Source organism: Plectropomus leopardus, chromosome 22, assembly GCF_008729295.1.
Source record: "Plectropomus leopardus isolate mb chromosome 22, YSFRI_Pleo_2.0, whole genome shotgun sequence".
NCBI lineage: Eukaryota > Metazoa > Chordata > Actinopteri > Perciformes > Serranidae > Plectropomus > Plectropomus leopardus.
The window spans coordinates 23,328,541-23,342,791 of NC_056484.1; the positions used below are offsets into that span (position 1 = coordinate 23,328,541).

The 14,251-nt window shown below is 38.1% G+C and overlaps 1 protein-coding gene across 1 annotated transcript in view; it reads right to left on the bottom strand.

The window, feature by feature from the left end:
- Window positions 1–14,251, bottom strand: part of ttll12 (tubulin tyrosine ligase-like family, member 12) — a 35,799-nt gene that overhangs the window by 18,534 nt on the left and 3,014 nt on the right. The window contains exons 5-9 of the mRNA XM_042510926.1: window positions 12,725–12,858; window positions 11,594–11,670; window positions 10,672–10,788; window positions 3,581–3,775; window positions 3,340–3,451 (exon numbers count right to left, since the gene is read on the bottom strand). Of these exons, the coding sequence (XP_042366860.1) occupies window positions 3,340–3,451; window positions 3,581–3,775; window positions 10,672–10,788; window positions 11,594–11,670; window positions 12,725–12,858 (635 nt within the window). The remainder of the gene's footprint in view (window positions 1–3,339; window positions 3,452–3,580; window positions 3,776–10,671; window positions 10,789–11,593; window positions 11,671–12,724; window positions 12,859–14,251) is intronic.

The following is a 14,251-nucleotide window of genomic DNA, read 5'->3' on the forward strand; positions in this document are numbered from 1 at the left end:
TTTGCCATCCTCACACCAATTACTTTGTGTATGTGTGGGGGGCAGGGAGGTGTTGTGGATCAAGATGTAGTACGTATGGGTGGGTAGGTGACCGGGCGTGTGTTAGCCTCCCTCCCAACCCTGCCCCTTTTTTTGAGACTTTTCTTTTACATTCCAGGGAGGTGGCACTCAAGCCAAAAATTGGGGTTTAGTTACTCTTTAATATTTGAGTTTGTTAAAGCTGGGAGAGGCCGTGTTATTTTTTGCGTCATTTGGAAAAAATCCCATTATAACCTCTAAGCACATTGTAAAATATTGTGGCAAAACTAACAAGAGGTTTGAGAGAAAACTAGATGTGTGTGCCTTGTCTCTGATCTGTTTTCAGGCTTCAGAACATCAAGCTTGTGACAGGTTACTTTGGCCAATTACAGGCCATTCCAGGTCGATTTGGTGTGGTGTAATGGAAATGTTTGGCTGCACAGAGATGGAGGGTTTCAAGTCTTAGACAAACTTTCTGCATGGAATGTCCAGGGACTGCTGCAGTCATCAGGAGAACGACTGTGCGAGCATGTGCAAGACTGTGATCCCAGGAGCAAAATAAATGTAGGTTGTATAATCGTTGTATAGCAGGCTGATTAATACACACACACACACCACCTGTTATATTTATATTGGAAAGAAATACAAACCCCAATTCCAATGAAGTTTGAAGGTTGTGTAAAACGTAAATAAAAACAGAATACAATGATTTGTGAATCCTTTTCAACCTATATTCAGTTGAATACACTACAAATACAAGATATTTAATGTTCAAACTGATAAACTTTATTGTTTTTTTGCAAATATTCACTCATTTTGAATTTGATGCCTGCAACACATTCCAAAAAGGCTGGGACAGGGGCATGTTTACCACTATGTTAAATCACCTTTCCTGTTAATAACACTCAAAAAGCGTTTGGGAACTGAGGACACTAATTGTTGAAGCTTTGTAGGTGGAATTCTTTCCCATTCTTGCTTGATGTACAACTTCAGTTGCTCAACAGTCCGGGGTCTCCCTTGTCGTATTTTGTGCTCAATCACACGCCACACGTTTTCAATGGGAGACAGGTCTGGACTGCAGGCAAGCCAGTCTAGTACCCACACCCTTTTACTACGAAGCCACGCTGTTGTAATGCGTGCAGAATGTGGCTTGGCATTGTCTTGCTGAAATAAGCAGGGATGTCCCTGAAAAAGAGTTGCCTGGATGGCAGCATATGTTGCTCCAAAATCTGTATGTACCTTTCAGCATTAATGGTGCCTTCCCAGATGTTACCCATGCCATGGGCACTAACACACCCCCATACCATCACAGATACTGGCTTTTGAACTTTGCGCTGATAACAGTCTAGATGGTCCTTTTCCTCTTTGGCCCGGAGGACATGACGTCCATGATTTCCAAAGACAACTTGAAATGTGGACTCGTCAGACTACAGCACACGTTTCCACTTTGCGTCAGTCCATCTCAGATGAGCTTGGGCCCAGAGAAGCTGGCGGTGTTTCTGGGTGTTGATACATGGCTTTGGCTTTGCATGGTAGCATTTTAACTTGCACTTGTAGATGTTGGGACGAACTGTGTTAACTGGCAATGGTTTTCCCAAGTGTTCCTGAGCTCACATGGTAGTATCCTTTACAGAATGATGTTTGTTTTTAATGCAGTGCTGCTTGAGGGATCGAAGGTCACAGGCATTCAATGTTGGTTTTCGGCCTTGCTGCTTATGTGCAGAGATTCTCCAGATTCTCTGAATCTTTTGATGATATTATGGACTGTAGACGATGAAATCCCTAATTCCTTGCAATTGTACGTTGAGAAACATTGTTCTTAAACTGCTGGACTGTTTGCTCACGTAGTTGTTCAAAAAGTGGTGAACCTCGCCCCATCCTTGCTTGTGAACTTCGGGGATGCTCCCAAGCATGACACTCACCTGTTTCCAATTAACCTGTTTACCTGTGGAATGTTCCAAACGGGTGTTTTTTCAGCATTGCTCAAATTTTCCAGTCTACTGTTGCCCCTGTCACAGCTTCTTTGGAACGTGTTGCAGGCATCAAATTCAAAATGAGTGAATATTTGCAACAAAACAATAAAGTTTATCAGTTTGAACATTCAATATCTTGTCTTTGTAGTGCATTCAATTAAATATAGGTTGAAAAGGATTCGCAAATCATTGTATTCTGTTTTTATTTACATTTTACACAAGATGCTAACTTCATTGGAACTGGGGTTTGTAGATGTAATCTTTTTTGCACTGATGCAATTGCACTTTGTTACAAAGAAAATGGTCTGTGTAAAGAATGACAATACTGATTATACATTAATATGATTTTCCACTCTCATTGAGTTTATTTTTTTCATTTTAATTTTTTTAAGATAATTTTTTGGGCGTTTTTGCCTTTAATTGATAGGACAGCATGAGTGTGTAAGGAGGAGAGAGAGGGGATGACATGCAGCAAAGGGCTAAGGCTGGAATCGAACCTGCAGCCGCTGCGGCGAGGACACAGCCTCTAAACATGGGGTGCCCGCACTATCGACTGAGCCACCAGGCACCCTGAGTTTATTTTTTTTTAACCAACATTAGTACTAATCATAAAAATCAAACATTCATGAATTTTCAGAATTTTAACCCTTTAAATGCCAGTTTTTTTGTCATGATGCTACTATGTTTTAGATGAAAAACACACAATACAAAAAATGAATTATTTTCAATATATGACATGCAAACTAGATTTTTTTTATTATTATCACAGCCTGGGATATGTCAATGATTTGCAGCAACACTGAGTGTGACAGTGCACCTAATGTAATGCATGTATTTTCTCCATATGCCAAATTTGGTCAAAATGACATCATCAGGTAAAAGATAGTCAAAATGACAAATTCCAAGGCAAAAGCCCAGAATGACACCCAGAAATAATACAATGCATGTTTGTATGCTTTGATGGCTGTGGGATCAAAAAACTCTGAATGGGTTAAAATGGAGCATTTTTTTACCTTAACAGTCTAAATGTAACAATTTAGTTTCCACAGTGTATTTTAGACTTATTGTAGGAGCTGAGCTTGAAATTCACAGATTAAACAAAAATACACAATCCAAAATGTATGCCATATGCATGAACACAGCCAAAATGTTCAAAAAATGAAGAATGAAAAGCACGCTAAATGCACCACACAGTCCCTAAGGGTTAATATCTTGATATGTTTGTGGTTCTTGGCAGAGTCCTTTCATACCTTAATATACAAAGATGCCCTTTTGATATTTATCAGCCCATGTCTGCCCCTTGTTGTTATGACCTTTGGCCTTAATATATTTAGACAAGTGTGTGTACCTTTGGTGTACTCTCTCTTTGTCTGATTATGTAGTCCAGGTTGTTGGTGATATGTGTATCCAGTCCACGGGCCAAGTTCCAGGGTTTACAGATCCAGTGGTTATCCTCTCCCCTGAAAAACACACACAGACGCGCACACACACACACGCACACACTTTATTTTTTCCAGAGCTGATCAGACCATCACTACCAACTACAGGCTTGTGATTCCACAGAAGTATTAAAAATAGAACACTCAAACCTGTGTTGTCTCTCTTGATAACGCTTGATGAACTGTGGCAGCTCTGACTGGAGGTTGAAGGTCTCTGGTAGCCAATCAGGCTGCGGGCCACCTCTCAGTCTGCGGGCCACAGCGGCCATGAGGTCCTTCACAGTGACGATGCTCTCACAGGGAAACTGGTTTAACATCACATGAGGTCGTTGCTCGCTCAGCTTCCTGTCAGAAAGGAAGATGTAATGACGACTGACCGTATAACTAGAATTACTGCCTGGCAGTTGTATACCTCTGCAAACCATTCAGGTTTCTCCAACCATTTACATCCATGTCTGTGAAATCATGGATGCTTCACACACATTTTTCCCCAGGCAGCACAAAAAAACATTTAACATTAGAACATTAGAAAAGTGTTTTTACAGAACATTATAATGTCACAGTTGACCTTTGACCTGGACATAAATGCCAGAACTTCATTATTATACCCTAATAGACATTTGTGAGAAACATGAGCCAAAAATGTTAGGGCCAAAAGCATGTTTTATGAGGTTACTGTGACTTTGACCTTGACCACCAAATTCTAATTGGTTCATTCTTGAGTCCAAGTGTTAAATTTGAGGACATTCCCTCAAGGCCTTCTTGAGATATAGCACCTATCACATTCACATAAATGCAAGGTCACGGTGACCTCGACCTCTGAGCACCACATTCTCAACAGTTCATCAATGAGTCAAAATGAATGCTTGTGTAAAATTTGAAGAACTTCCCTCAGGGCGTTCTTGACATATAACTTTGACAAGAATTAGACAAATGCAAGGTTACAGCGACCTTGACCTTTAACCACCAAAATCATCAGTTAATCCATGAGTCTAAGTTTATGTTTGTGCCAAGTTTCAAGAAAATGTGTTACAGGATGTCACAGTTGTCCTTTGACCTTTTGTATTGATAGGATGAATTTCTAGGATGACTCTTACTTAGGAAATGAGATACCCGTTGACACTTCAACCAGCAAACGTTTATTACGAGTGCTTGGGTCAGTACAGAGACATGGATAGAAACATGCAAGTTGCTGTCTGACACTGGACAAATAGAAGGAAGTGGCATTTGTACTTCTTGCTGGTTACACAAATGGTTTCTATCAGTTGCCCAACATATCTGCGTATGTCCACAGGGATTTGCTTCTAGGAAGTGTTCTTCTAGACTTAGGGTGCCAGTTGAGCTCAAGTATCTAAAACACTGGACCTACAGTTACCATCTGTCCAAACACAACTTGCAGGAACAAAGAATTTACTATAGGTAGGTATGAGCTCACACTGGGTAGATACAGAGTTATAAAATTGTCATAAAAGGTGCCACCACTAAATTCTAATTCTTCCATCCCTGACTCAACATGGACATTTTTTAAGAAATTCCCTACAGGAGTTATGAGTTGAGTTGTTATTGAGAATGAGACAGATGCAATTTCACAGTGGCCTTGACCACCAAAATCTTATCAGCTCATTGTTGTGTCTAAATGAATGTGCCAAATTTGAAAAAAAATCTGTTTTGTGATATAGCGTTCACAAGGAGAAGCAAGACAAAGTCACAGTATCTTTGACATTTGACCAACGACCAACAAATTGTAATCTGTTCATCGTTGAGTCCAAATGGATGTTTAAACCAAATTAAAAGATGTTCCCCAAAGGCATTGTTGAGATATCTTTTTCATGAGAACAGGATGTATCCTATACTTTAAAAGAAAAAAAAAGGCCAACATTTTTAAAGAAAGCATACCTTAAAATCCCACGTTTTTTATAAAAATCGTCAGTAAAATAAATACAAGAAACAGACATTTAAAGTTGTATGCCCCTCCCCCCTAAAGCCAAAAAACCCATAAGTACCTCCACCAGTGCTTCAAGAACTTTAAATTCCTGCCAATTTTTGCACAACCCCCTCCCCTCTCATAAATAACAATAATAATAATAGTCCCTAATAATGATTAAAAAAAAGCCCCCGATCTAATAATCTGCCATTCTGTCAATACTTATACTTGACTAAATTTACTTTTGATTTTGCAACTTTGAACAAGAAGACAGACTATTCACTCTAGTCAATAAATGTTAAATGACAGCAGTTGTAAAGTATTCTGTTTTTGCTCAGTATTGATCACTAACAACTATTAATAAGTTAAAAAAAATCAGGGTAAATAATGCCAGAGTGCATAAAAAAAGCATCAAAATAGCGCCTGTTCATGAAAAAGGATCACCCCTAAAGAGGTCCAGGCTAAGCCCCCAATGTCCTAAAATCCTAGAGACGCCTCTGCTGCACGGTACTTTCTACAGGATAAGGGAGTGAGTCACTAGTAGAACATGTGAAAACATGACACTGCAGCAAGAGACAAATGTTTTTCATGAAGTGAGGAGGAGTTAGATCTTGCTTTGCCAAGCCCCTACAGCTCAGTACGACTATATAAGGTAAAGTTTGTGATGATTGGTTCACTGTGAGCACACTGAGCAACGGGAAGGGAAGATAAAAAGCCTGCCGAAACCTAGACAGACATTTCTGTTGACTTTGCTCCATTTGTGATGTTGGGAGGCTGTTTGTTAACACATCAACCTTTCATTTTAACTGATTTTGTTTTCTTTTCATTTTTTTTGACTCAAACACATCATACCTGTTGGAAGCTTGGTTAAAAAGTCGTTATATTTATTTTTAAAATCGATTTCAATATTGGCCAAACCCCAAGGGAGCAATCTGCCAACTCGCTGTTACAGGAAGCACATCCTGTGTGTAACACATCCTGTGTGTAACCGCTGCATCCTGTGTATAGTGTATTGTGTATACACACCGATATATAACTTTGAATTTGTAAGTATGCTCATTGCCTTTTCCCCATTGTTTTGACAGAAATCACACCAATTTGCTCAGGTTTAAAGGGTTAAATTAATTACTTGTGAAAGGCATCTGAGAGCAGCACAAGAAGGTTTCAAAGGGTTAAAAACATGGACAGCAAGGTGCAAACCATCAAAACATGCAAATATGACGGTTAGAAAACACAGACACACTCAGTGCACTTGTGGTTTTTTTGTCTTGTTTATCACAGTGTTCTGTTCTGAGCTGCCGTAGAGTTCATAGAAAATTCACGCTGGTTCCATGAAAGCAGGCGGCAGCTGGTGTGTGTCACATCTGGGAAAGCAGATGCATGTGCACTGCCTTTTGGTTTTAAATGGTTAACCATAGTTGGAGGCAGTCTTGTTGGTGTTGTTGGTGTTGGTGCCTGCGGTGATCGTATCTGGATTGTAATTGGATTCAAGTGAGATTTTGGCACTTTTGGAAACCACATTTGAAACTCCACTGATATTCCTAATTCTCTCCATAAGTTAGTGTTGGAGAATCTTTGGGGATGGATACAGACTATCATAACATGTAAACTTTGTGAGAGATTTTTTGGGCAAGTTTGATCTGTGTGATAGGAGCAGCTGTAAGACATCCTGCCTCTAAGATTTTATGGTGTGGTTATTATCTTTTTGATATCTTTCCACCTGGTGGTTTATCATCCTTTGGTATTTTGGTTGCCCCTAAATTGATATTTTCCATTTAATCCGTTTATTGTTTTATTGTTCATGTGGAATGTTCTTTGATGTCTTGTTTCTTGTGGTGGTGGTGGAAGATGACCAGATAATTAAGCCAGTCCAAGCAGCACTGTCAACAGAGAACTACTGTGTGTCTTCTCTCCATGAGATCATGCATTAAAGGTTTTGATCTATCACACCGTGGTTGTATTTTCTTCAGAGAACTAGCAATTCTCAAATTCTTGGAAGAAGTTCCTCTCACAACTTTTAACAAAGTAGGACTTGAAATGCAAAGGGCGTCACTGAATAATCTTGAACAACAACACACTCACAGCAGTAAGCTTCCTCATCAGCTGTGAATCTAAGATCCAATGATTTTTTTTCCCCTGGGTTTTGCCTCTCAGGCTGCAAACTTTTTAGGCTGCCATACGAGTGAGACAGGAAGTTCTGCAGCAGGAAAAATAGCACTTCATATGTGAGCAAACATATCAAAAACTGTGGGTTTATCATTAGTCATATTTAGAGGTTACTCTAATATCCTGACACTAAAGTGAAACTTCAATCAGTGATATGGCAGCATAGAACAGTGATCACAATAAGAGATGAGAATAAAAGTAACTTTCCTGTTGTCCTGTAATGCATGCTGTGGAATTTAAATTTTTAAATGGAGCATTTCCTTTATATCACAGTGAACAAGTTATTTATATATATATATAATATATATATAATATATATATAAATTTCTAATTTTGCTTCCATTTTTATTTTTTGTGTCTATTATTTGTTTATTTAATTAATTTATTTATTTCTATTTATCATTTATTTCCATTTCTCTGTTTCTCTGTCTCTCATTATTCTTGTATGGTGATAAAGAGTAAATGATTGTTTGAAACTCAACTAAGTGTCTAATAAATAAATAGTAAAAATAAAACCATCCTCAAAAAGCATCATATTTGCATTATCCACTGCCGACTGAATATAAAAGGAAAATAATTAAGTCAATAACTGCCCACCATGTAAGTGTTATATGCAACTCCACTCCATAGAAATGTGCACACACGCTGCTGCAGCCGCAGAGGGCCCTCTGCTGACGGCACCCAAAGGTTACAGTCTAAAGTATCACTCCCTCAGTACAGCTGATTAATATCAAAAGCATTCAAAATGCCAAAGATGTAAAACACTGAAACATAAATGTTCACCTGCACCTCTGTAGGAGCAGAATTCCAGCTGAATGGTGTAAAAAATCTATTGAAATGTACTTTTACAAACACACAAAGAAGCAGGGGTTGACAGATTATCAGCCTGGCTAATTATCAAGGCCAATATTTGGCATTTTGCCTTTTATCTGTATCGCTGTTTTATTTTGATGATAATAAAAGTAATTAATGAAAAGGTGTGCATATTACACTGAGCCAAAAGCAGAGAAGGCAGTCTGCAATACATACAAAGAAAGTGTCAGCATGGGAGAACCTTTTACTTTGTAAAACCTCAGGGAGCTATTTTTATTTATTCATTTTTTATTTAAGTTTTCACTGAACTTTATAAAAACGTTGCATGGAACTTGCTGTATATGATGCTGAACGTTTCCACTTTGATTTACTAAAGGCTTTTAAACAAAGTTTTGTGGAGTTTGTTATGTTCCAAATTCTATATATTGACAGAAAGATTTTCTTTTTTTAATGTAAATGCATATCATTTCCAAACATCAGTTATTGGTCTCATTAAGATACTAATAATTAGTATTGGTATCAGCCCTGAAAAACCAATATTGGTTGACCCTCACAAAGAGTGATGGATGGTCTACTGCTGTCCCCTGCTTGTTGTACACATTAAAGTATCTCTGTCAGTGAGCTGGAAAACACAGGGCTACAGTCAGAAATTGAAATTGAAATTGAAAGACGAACAGAGGGAGGAGAGCCGGCATCAGGACGAGGCTGACTTGACTTGGACCAAGCCTGCTCCTCTACCAAGCCTTCTTCTGACTAATGTCTGGTTGCAGGAGAATAAAGTGGATGAGATGTGATTGAGGCTCTCTCAGCAAAGGGAGATTGGGGGACAAAGTGAGACTACTCTGCACACATCTTCACATGGTTAACCCCTAACATTCTGAATCAAGCTGTTGCACTGGATTGGCAGACCTTGTTCGCATCTAAAAGGACACTAATGCAAAAAAATGCACTGCAGGAATTGCATGATGCCAACAGCAGCAACATGTCTGAGCAACCAGATGGAATCTGGTAGTAGCTGCTGATTTTAATCAACTCATCCTATAACTCCAAAGATGCAGCAGGGTCAAGAACAAATGTAATTTCATTTTTTAAACAAAGTTTAAACAAAGTTTAAAAAATGACAAATAATTCTACCTTCAAGATTTTAATAGGGATATAGCGTGGGTTATGCTACATGCTGAGTACATTCCACATGCTACTTTGTTCTCCCAATTATATTCTTTTAATGTTGGGGGTTATTCAGAGATACACATTTGGACAGTAATATTCATGCATAAGGAGAAGCAATTGCACTCTGTGCCACCTGTAAGGATTGGGATAAACAACTCATGACAGAGTTAGGCAACTATGTGAAAAACAACTTGTACTGGCAAAAAGTAGATGTTCGTTCTGGTGGTAGGGACACAGTGACAATGTGGTAACGTTCTTGGTACTTTCCCAAACCTTAGTCTAGGAGAAAGACCAATTTGGTAAAGGATCATACTGTGTGAAAAGAGAGGGGGTTTCCCGCCAGTTAGGGGAGAGATAGGCACGTAAATAGTTAGGCTATAGGGGGTGAAATGTGGTAAGGTAAATGGATTTCTTCGCTGGCCGACAACCCCATCACTTTGTGCCTTTCTCATGTAAAATTATAAACTCCTAATAAATACAGTTTGTTGTAACTACTATAACCTACCAGCTCTTATGTAACCACAAAGACACTCTCTGCCTATGAGCCTTTTGTTACAGCAATTTCCACCAGATCATCACCGTACACACTGCCTGAAATATCATCATCATCACCACAACAATAATCATCAACATTATCATCATCATCACTATCATCATCACCGTCATCATGTTCTCATTACCATCATCATCATCATCATCATCATCATCACCATCACCATCACCATCACCATCATCATCACGTCATCATCACCATTATCATAATCACCACCATCATCACCACCATCATCATTATTATCACCATCATTATCATCAACATCATCATCATCATCATCACCACCATCAACGTCATGACTGTCATCACCATCATCACCATCATCACCGTCATCATGTCATCATTACCATCATCATCATCACCACCATCATCATTTTAGGTACAGCTGTTCTCTTCTAAACATGGCCTAAATTTTTGTTTGTTTTTTTTGGGTTTGTTTCTGGCATTTCTATACCTTGCGTACCATGCATTATTTCTGATAAATCTTCTTAATATTTACCAATAAATCATGCATCAGAGCTCAACTCCCACAGCAGATCTTATATTTTGTCTGACTGATGAAAGAGCACCGCTGGGCCAGAAGCAGTGTGTGGATGTATGCTGTGTGTCGCTGACCTGTAGTCTTTGATGTGATCGAATCTCCAGATGATGTCGGCCTCCTCCTCGTCCTCTGTCAGCTGGAAGCGTGGATGCGTCAGGTTGTTTATGACTTGAGACATGTCAGAGTAAACCCTGAAAGCACAGAGACATGAAATGATGAGGAAAACAGGCGTAACGGGTCAGAAACACTTTTCCACATAGTGTGGTTAATTAAAGGGATAGTTCAGATTTTTTGAAGTGGATACAGTAAATACATTTACTGTTAATTTATTTATTCAATGTTGAGGGCCACATTAACCCTTAGGGACTGTGTGGTATAATAATGTATAAAAATCAATGTTGCTGCTAATAATTGACATATGCCAGGCTGTCATAATCAACATAGTAATAATCTTTCTAGCATGTAATATACTGAAAAGAATTCTTTTTTGTTTTTTGTTTTTACATTTGAAAATATAGTTGCATCATGCCAAATTCTGAATGAATGAATGAATATTTGATATTTATGATTAGGACTGATGTTGGTGAAAAAAAATACTAAAAGAAAGTAGAAAATAATAATAATGTATAATATCTTTTTAAAGCTTGATTTCTAAAGCGCATTTTGTGCACAAGACGATATAAGTGTGTTTAATAATAAAGCTGTCCCTAGGGGTTAATGAAATATTGGCCAAATTGTGTGCACAACTCAAAGAGTGTAAAGAGTATTGCAGTCAACTCTCAGTTTTCCACTCAAACCAACATTATGTAATTTAGGACTGTTTATGGACCCCAGTACAAAGAAATATTAATTTAAGCAACAATTAATTGATTGTACATTTTAACCTAAAATGGTGCTTATATGTCACTCTATACATTTTGTTGCTTCTCTGCTCTGCACAGCTGTGGTTTATCTCTGTAGATGCTGAGTGTGAAGCTCATGAGGTAAGAGACTTACTTGAGGATTTTGTCCTCGGGGACAGTGTGGGGTTTGATCTCAACAGGAAGCTGCTCCTTGTTCTCCAATGCAATGAACTGGAGACAGAGACACAGAGGACAGTGATGACCTAACAGTCTGTACATTTCAGAGCTCTATTAGGTTGTGTTATTGGACTCCCGTCCTTGTCCCAGTGTACAAGCAGTGGGGGAGAATCTATTCATTGATGAAGTCTTTCTGACTCCTCCAAAGCAGGTGGCAATATATCTTCTTTCAGCTAGTTTCTATAAATCTATATTATTTATACAGTCTATGATATTGACTGAATATAACTGTTTATTTACAATAACGTCAGGGTAGAAAACTGCTGCTTCATGTGCATATAATCAGATGATGCTGATCAAACTCTCTCTATATATACATATATATACATATATACAACCCCTGGCAAAAATTATGGAATCACCAGTCTTGGAGGATGTTCATTCAGTTGTTTAATTTTGTAGAAAAAACAGATCACAGACATGCCACAAAACTAGTCATTTAAAATGGCAACACCATTCCATGTTTTTTTCCCTCTGCTTGATTTAAAAAAGCAATTGTTATTGACTACCACAATTTTTTCAAGATTTCTTTTAGTGTTTCTTAAAGCTAGAAAGTTGCCATTTTAAATGACTTTAGTTTTGTGGCATGTCTGTGATCTGCTTTTTTCTACAAAATTAAACAACTGAACAACTGAACCATCCTCACTGGTGATTCCATAATTTTTGCCAGGGGTTGTATATATGTATATATGTATGTATAGAGAGAGTTCGATCAGCATCATCATGTACATGAAGCAGCAGTTTTCTACCCTGAAGTTATTGTAAATAAACAGTAATATTCAGTCAATATCAAAGACTGTAAAAATAATAAAGATTATTAGAATCTAGCTGAAAGAGGATATATCGCCACCTGCTTTGGAGGAGTCAGAAAGACTTCATCAATGAATAGATTCTCCCCCACTGCTTGTATGCAGGACTGGTGACTGGTGATTCCATAATTTTTGCCGGGGGTTGTATGAAACCTGCCAATTTCAGTCAAACAAGAGTCTTTTGTGTTTGACAAATCAAAGTGGTAGTCTATTTCATGCAATCCATGGGTAGTCCTCACCTCATAGTAAGAGTCTGGGGGTTCAGTGGTGACACTGCTGACCCCTTCTAGCTCAGCAGGTCTCCATGGTAACAGCCGGCATTTCCTCAGCAGAGGGTCTGGCTCCCCGTATGTGTAGTCTCGGGTTACTTCATCTGTGGAGATAATAAGATTTTAGCTGGGAGGAAATGTTGTCTCTAGTGTCTGCCCTCCCTGCTGTCTGCGTCTCTCAGCTCAGAGCAGACTGCTCCCTACTGAGCACGCACGGCAACTGTTGTGGCAAAACATCTCTGAAGACTCTTCTAAAATGAACTCAAACTTAGATCTAATTTAAATATTCTTGCTTGCTTTCTTCAGTAATGGTGGTTGATGTGGTAGCTTCTGCCAAGGAGCACTGGAGATGAGCAAAGTCAGTTGCAAAGTAGAGTTTTATTGCGGTCTTCAACAGCACAACAACAAACTCGAGCCAATCCCAGGATTAAAATAAAATTACTTTTGAAATGCTCATTCTTATACTCTTTTGGGGACTCTGGGGTCTCTCCACCCTTTTCTGGAGACACATCAGTCTCCTCCTTCTTAAGCTCTCATCTTTTGGCTCTGATTTAAATTCTGGTTCTGGGTACTTTTCTACACCCCAGACCTATCTCTCACTGTATGTACTGTATTTTTAAAAATTAATGCAACTTAGTTTAATTATAATATCACAAACAGGTTATAAACTGGTTAAGTGTTTAACTTATTTCAAACTATAGCATAATAGACCACTCAGTAGATAAACACAGAATCAAGATTTAACTTATATGAAAATCATATACAGCTTTTGAAATGGTGTGTGTGTGTGTGTGTGTGTGTGTGTGTCAGGATTCTTTTTACTTATGTGAAAGTCATATTCAGTGAATGAAAGAGTGTGTGTTGTTCACCTTTTCACCTCTCCTGTTTTTCTCACACAACGAAGATGCAGCTGGTCAAGTCCTCATGCCAAAAAGTTATTATGACCTCTTATTTTATCTCTTAGCTGCATGCGGCTGATCATTTTAATTTCTTGCTAGCTAATCTTGCTCACTCTGTTTGTTTTGCTTTAACCTTTAATCATTATCTCATCATTCTTATCTTGCAGCTGCTTCTTTCATTCTTTTTCCCAGGCTGCTGGATTTTGGATTTTTTCTGTTTAGTTTGTTCTTAAACAAGGGTTAACCCATTAACACCTGAACCATCATCAGTTTTCTTTAGCTGTCTTCTGACGCCTTTCACAAGCATCTACACCTCTGAAACCTCAGAACATTGGTTTGATTTATTTTTAAAAAAATGAAAAAAAGGCCATGAGCAGAGGGGGAATTATATGATATTATATAAAAAAGAAAATTTGGGAAAAATTTTGAGACATTTTCATTTTTCATTTATAAATCGAATCATTATATATTTAGAGTTATTCTACAAAATAAAACATTTTTAATATAGATTTTTTTAATCTTTTTTATGACTTTCTTAAGGTCATTTTTGTGTTTTTTGTTTTGTTTGTTTGTTTATACTTTTCTGTTTTTGTTGCTT